This window comes from Lepidothrix coronata, unplaced genomic scaffold, assembly GCF_001604755.1.
Source record: "Lepidothrix coronata isolate B3197 unplaced genomic scaffold, Lepidothrix_coronata-1.0 Scaffold29, whole genome shotgun sequence".
In the NCBI taxonomy this organism is placed as follows: Eukaryota; Metazoa; Chordata; class Aves; order Passeriformes; family Pipridae; genus Lepidothrix; species Lepidothrix coronata.
In genome coordinates this window covers 3,823,354-3,829,403 of record NW_016690209.1, presented here as the reverse complement: position 1 = coordinate 3,829,403, position 6,050 = coordinate 3,823,354, and the positions used below count along the sequence as shown (strand labels likewise).

The following is a 6,050-nucleotide window of genomic DNA, read 5'->3' as shown; positions in this document are numbered from 1 at the left end:
GGGAAAATAAAATTTTACTAGCATGCAATGAAGAACGTGTGGAGTTTGATGCTGCTAAATCCAGAGTCTACTCCTGCGAGACAGCCCTACCTCACTTTCTCTGTAGAGCTGGCGTAAGCCTCTAGGAGGGGATTTTCTGATGGCAGAGAACAGGAGCAGGAGAATAGAGCTGAAAGATGCTAAGGATGCTGGTAGAAGGAAGAGCATCAGAGGGTGCTGCAACTTTTTAGGATTTTAAACATGTGATTTGTTCATTTGAAAACACGGGCTAAGTTTTGCCTGTTGTGATGTCTGTAATGAACACTTGGAAGTCAAAAGATTGCCCAGTGGTTTCTGCAAGTTGCAATTGTTCCTGATGTCTGTCCCCACCTCTGTTCTAAATGTAGAGCAGATACTGGTACAGGGGCAAGGCTGGTTAAGGCAGCATTAACTACTTGCCTGTGTTACAAAGGCTCATCGACGCTCCTCCTTTTGCCTGGCTCCAGGCTGGCAGGTGTGGATGCTCCCTTCTGTGCTCTCAGGAGCAGCTACTGCCATGGAGAACATGCCCCAGGGACAGGCCAGACCCATCCAGAGGTCTTGGGAGAAATCACCGTCACCCTGGCCTTGCCTTGGCTCTGGGACCCCAGGCAGCAGCACCCAGAGGTCATTGTCACAGCTGGATGTTGGGCACCCCATGATGGTCCCATGCCATGGCTGTGCTGCTCTGGACTTCATCCTCCTCCCCCGTATGGAGTCGTCTCCCACCCAACCTGGGCAGAGATAATATGAACCCAGTCACCAACACAAGACTCAAGTACAAATTCACCTTTACTCAGTTCTAGACAAGAGCCCCCATGCTGGAGGCGGCTTCACTGACCCCCTTGGCTTGTGGCTTTCAGGATTCAGACCCTTTCACTCGGTCCCAAGATGCTCTTTCCCCTTCTGCCTCCTCTGCTGCCTGCAGCTCCCCAGGGCCAGGGGAGGAGATGGTTGTACAGGGCAGACCAGCCCCTCACCCCACTCTGCCCCTTGGCACCCCAGTTTCTCCCTCCCATTCACGCCTTGACGTCAGTGCCCGTGGGTGCAAAGCCGATGGGCTGGTAGCCTGGCTTGTCATCCTGCTTGCGGTAGTACATCCGCGTCAGCACTGCCAGGATGAAGGTCTGCGGGATCAACAGCTGCAAGTTCATCTCTGGAAAAGCAGAAGGGTCATTTGAAGCTGCCACCTTCCACCGTGCCCCCTCCCCACGCCGCACCATGTGACAGAGGGGCCCAGCCAGGAGCACATGATGCCGTTCCCCTGTGTCCCGACTTACGCTGCGATCTGGCCTTGGAGGAGAAGGGCGGCGAGCAGGCGATGCTGCCATTGTTGGCCAGGATGCTGAAGATGGCAGGCTGCAGTGCCGTCAGGACGAGGAGGAGCTGCGACCACCAACACCACAAGTGGTGGGGGCTGCACCACTTCCAGGATCCCACCCTTCACCTTTCCCTCTGTCCTGCAGCCCCATCGGGCTCTCTCCCAGTGGTGGCTCCTGTCCCACCATCTTCCCCCATGCCGCCTCATCCCATCTGTGCTGCAGGAGGGGGCTGGGCAGGACAGGGGCTCACCTGGAAACAGGTGAACTTGCCCCGGATGTTCTGTTCAGCCAGGTGCTGCCGGGCCTGCCGGAAGAGGATGCCCAGGGCCCACAGCCCGAAGAGGGTAGAGGCACCAACCAAGGTGTTGATCCAGAGGGCCACACTCTCCGCCGAAATCTGTAGGGGCAGCACACAGAATATATTCCTGGGCTGACAAAGCTGCTGGGAAAGGTGAGAGCAGGTGGAGGCTCCCTGTCTAGGACATCGCCCTGCCCATCCCTGTGCCCTGGCACTCACGTCAGCAGGGTTATAATTCCCATCGGCGTGCAGGACCAGCCCCAGGAAGACCGCAACTGCCCTGCAGAAGGCATACTGGAAAGTCCCCAGCATCATCAGTTTAAGCTTTTTCCTGGCATGGACAGAAAGACCAATAGCACTCTTGAGGTCCCCAAGCCTCTGCCCAGGGACTTCTCTTCAGCCCAGCAGAAGCAGGGGCTGAAAGCCCTCCCCAGGGGCAGGGGTTTATCCCAGCTCTCCCTCACCTGTTCATAGTGATTTTGGGCAGGCAAGGGCAGCAGCAGCAGCAGGGCCCAGTGCTGACAACCATGGGCACATCCTCCAGGGTGCTGAGCACTGCCTCCTTCCCCCCAAAGCCCTCCACCATGACCCTCATCATGAGGCAGAAGCAGATGGCAAAGTACCTGAGGAGGAGGGGGAGGAGGAAGGCAAGTTAAGCCCCATGGGCTTCACAATGCCCCTGCCCTGGGGTGGGTGATACTCACGTTGTGGTAGCCATCTCCACCACCATCGTGGAGCGTGGAAACCACAGTCCGAAGCAGCTGACCACAGACACAACCTGGGGGAACACGAGCTTGGCACACTGACACTGCCCCCTCCTGTGGGCTGGCACCCCTTGAGTGGCCCTGGCCGCCCGGGGTGATGCCCCACCACCACCCCCAAACCCCAGCTCACCGTAGGGGCCGAGCTGCTCCAGCGAAGGGTCTTCATCTTGATGGGGCAGCGGATCTTGTGGGTGAGGTAGAAAGCCTGTTCCACAAAGATCGCGACCGACAGCAGCGTCATGATGGTGCAGAGGCCCATGATGGTGAGTTGGGCCGTGTCCAGCTCTGCTGGGGAGGGGGGAGAAGCCATCTTCATCCTGTCCTGTCCCTCCTGGGGCCACTACTGCAGAGAGCTGCACCCCAACCCACCACCCCACAGGTTTGGGAAGCTCTGTGCCACACCGTGCACGTCTTGCTGTGCCAGAGCTGGCACTTCTGACCTGCTGCTCCCTGTCCCCTGTCACCTGCCCCAGTGCTGACCCGTCCTGGGCCATCCCCATCCCTGCAGGCAGGACTGTGGGATGGGAGGCTAAGACCCTGGCAGCACCACGATGCCTCCCCCTTCCTTGGGGCTGCTCCGTGCTTGCAGCTGCTACAGCCACCCCACCACCTTCATCCCTTGTTGCTCCTGCCAGCAACAAGAGGAGGGTGTCCCCAACCCTGTCCCCCCACCTACGGTGCAGCAGTTGCCGGGAGGTGGGTGGCAGGGAAAAGCAGGCTGCTGGCACGCTGTAGTTCCTGATCAGCATCTCCACCAAAGTGTGGGAGAACCTGTGGAGCAGAAGGGAGTGCTGCACAGGGCCACAAGGACACAGGGACACCCAGCTCTGCAGGGTCCCTGCAGTCCCCTGGCTGACTTGCCTCACCCACAAGTGACTCCCTTCCTTAGCAGATGGAATAATCCAAAATTCTGCTGCAAAAAGTTAGATTTGCCTGGCTGAAAAGCAGCATGGGGGGCTCTGGCACCCACCTGGGGTCATCTGCCAGCTCGAAGGTCGGATCCATCCTGCTCTGCTCTCTCCGGCTCCGTCCCAGTGGCTGTGGGGCTGCTTGTCACCGCCTGCCTCAGCTCCCCTCGCCGGCCCACGGGGTCAGAGTCCCCAGGGCAGGGACCGCGGGCGGATGCCGCGCCTCGTTCCAGTTTAACCAGAGTCTCCCGCGCTCCCCTCCCTCTCCCGCTGCTGCAGCCACCCACTGGTGTCCCGGCCCACAGAGAGCCTTGGCCGCCCGGTTATCGACCCGGGGTGCCAGGAAGGCGACTGTCACCCGTGCCGGCAGTCCTCCATATCCCAGGGCACCTGTGCTGGGGTGACACTGCTGCATATCCCCAAGGGCAGCCCGGAAATGGGCTGGTGGTGCCATGGAGGGTCCAGGACGTGTCCTTCTGTCCCCTCAGCAGCGGTGGCGGAGTAGGAGGTGATGCCACAGGGCGGTGGGAAGCTCGCCAGCTCCTGTGCGGCTCTGCGGGACTTGTGAGGAGTTTGTGGTGGCTCAGCTCCAGCAGCCCCGGGGCTGAGCCCTGCAGGGAGCAGCTCCCACGGCACCAGGGGGCAGGGCTGGCCCAGTGCTCAGCCCCGGCTCAGCACCCTGGCCTCTGGGGACAACAGCAAAGCCTCGGCCTGAGGAGGGGGACAGCGGGCTGGAGGTGGCACACTGAGTAGGGAGCTGAGGTGTTAGGAGCAGTGTATCCTTGTCTTAGAGGGATCTCAGCACCCTCATGGGTCCCAGGGGTGCCCACAGCTCCAGGTGTCCTCCCAGCACCCCAAGGAAAATGAATACTGGTTTGTACTAGGTCCCTTTGGAGCCCTCCACCCTTTGCTCCTCTGGCAGTGGGCTCCTGCTGAAGCCAGAGTGGCACCGGGACCCCAAATGGGTGCCCTGCATCTTGCTGTGGAAGCAGGATGCTGCCATTTTGATGGGAATGGGGTGGTGAGGTGGGGTGATGCCTCAGTTGTTATGGGAAGGGGATGGGGAGAGGAGGGTGTTGCTGTGGGGGCTCTGTGCATGTTAGAGGTGCTGCGCACACCTGGCCCTCCCCTCCCCTCAGCCCCATTAACCAAGCCCCATATCCCTGTCCCTACACACTGTACATGCTCCCTATCCTGCCCCATATGCTGTACCCCCATACTAACCTGGCACACTGCATGCTGCACAGCCAGCCCTGTCCACTCACACACACACACACACTTACCTGACTTTGCACAAGCAAACCCCCCACAGGGGGTGACCACAGCCCTGGGTGCTCCTGGACCCCACATGGTGCAGGGGCCCTATGGGGGCCCCCCCACCCAGCACCCCTGTGCCACACCAGTATCACTGCCAGTGTCTGGCGGTCACTGCTATGTCACGGCAGGCCCGCTCTCCTGCCTCATCTACCTGGTGCTCATCCCCCTGCAGTCCATAACCACAGGCATGATCTGCACGTATCCGTGGCCCCAGGGAAGCAGAGCCCTGTCCCAGCACGCACGCACACGTGCTGCACAGTGTGCTGTGCACACAGGGTGTGCAGGAGCCTGTTCCCCTGCCTGCACACAGCCCTGGGGCCAGCAACACCCATGGGTGCCCACTGCAGGGGGGCACACAGTGGTCCCCTTGTCCAGCATACCTGAGTCTGTCTGTCCCTGACTCTGCTCTAGCACCATCATGACCCTCCTTGTCACTGAGGTAGCACCAAAGCATGACTGAGCCCTGGGTCCTCTGCGTTCCCCAAGCACAGCACACCCCGAGGTGCCAGGTATGGCTGTGGGGCATGGATCATCCTGCCAACCTGAGATGAGAATGCAGGACATGACTGGACCCCAAGCTCAGAGCAGGGGGGCAGCCCCACATATTGATGTTCTGCATGAGCTGGTCCCACCATGCATGCACACACATGCAAGGAGGTTTCCATCGTTGCACACGCTCCCCTCTCCATCCTGTCTTGGTGCTGGATGCACCGGTGACACCAGCAGCACTGACCCACCTCCACCAAGCCCCCAGCCCCATCACCCTGCCCAAGACCACTCCATCCCACCCTGCATGGGGCCAGGACACATCCACACACCATCACATCATCCTGCTGTGGACACCACCCCAGAGCTGTCCCCTGGGGACATGGAGGGCTCTCACCCCTGCAGTTCATGGCACTGAGCCCTCGCTGCCCCAGCAGGACAGGACGTGCCTCCAAATTGCCTGCTTCGACCTGTCCCGGGAGCTGGTGGAGATAGGTGTGGAGAGGGGGGACGCAGCGGGATGGGGGAGGCCAGGATCCCCCCAACTTCTTATTTACTGCAGCCCCTATCTATGCTTGGTGGAGGGCACTGTCCATGGAGGAGCTTCCAACACCACCCCCTCCCCACCCATCCGCTCCTGGAAATGGTGAGAGGGTCCTTGTGCTGCCCACGGGAAGGTTCCCAGACCGTCTCTCCCACCGTGGTGGGGTGAGTCCTGGAACTCGGCACCGCGCTCTCGGCTGACCCTCTGCCTCCCGAAACGTGCCACGTCCCCTGCCGTCTGTGGTTATAACTGCACCGAAAGGGGAAGCAGTACTCAGCTGGTTGAAAGCTTCTGTTGTGGTGGTGGTGCTCATTCTGTTTTGTTCTATATATATATTTTAATAAAGAACTGTAATTCTTTGTTCTACATTTTTGCCTGAGAGCCTCTTAGTTT

The 6,050-nt window shown here is 60.0% G+C and overlaps 1 protein-coding gene across 2 annotated transcripts; it reads right to left on the bottom strand.

The window, feature by feature from the left end:
• Positions 1-794: 794 nt before the first annotated feature.
• On the bottom strand, positions 795-3,559 carry SLC51A (solute carrier family 51 alpha subunit). 2 transcript variants are annotated; one of them, XM_017810736.1, is made up of 9 exons: positions 3,373-3,554; positions 3,079-3,173; positions 2,533-2,687; positions 2,343-2,416; positions 2,103-2,261; positions 1,858-1,969; positions 1,591-1,737; positions 1,299-1,404; positions 795-1,174 (listed from the first exon to the last, which is right to left on the bottom strand). In XM_017810736.1, exons 1-9 carry the CDS (start codon positions 3,405-3,407, stop codon positions 1,038-1,040), a joined length of 1,020 nt encoding a protein of 339 aa, XP_017666225.1. In that variant the 5' UTR covers positions 3,408-3,554; the 3' UTR covers positions 795-1,037. The 2 variants fall into 2 exon arrangements, with proteins under 2 accessions (XP_017666225.1, XP_017666227.1); XM_017810738.1 differs by lacking the exon at positions 3,079-3,173 and having other exon boundaries at positions 3,373-3,559.
• Between the last annotated feature and the right edge of the window lie 2,491 nt (positions 3,560-6,050).

Excerpts from the sequence above, each read along its gene's own strand:
- SLC51A (XM_017810736.1), bottom strand. The coding sequence starts at position 3,407 with ATGGATCCGACCTTCGAGCTGGCAGATGACCCCAG. Across the intron at positions 1,738-1,857 it reads GGAATTATAACCCTGCTGAC|ATTTCGGCGGAGAGTGTGGC; the intron begins GTGAGTGCCAGG and ends CTGCCCCTACAG. Across the intron at positions 1,405-1,590 it reads GCAAGTTCACCTGTTTCCAG|CTCCTCCTCGTCCTGACGGC; the intron begins GTGAGCCCCTGT and ends TGGTGGTCGCAG.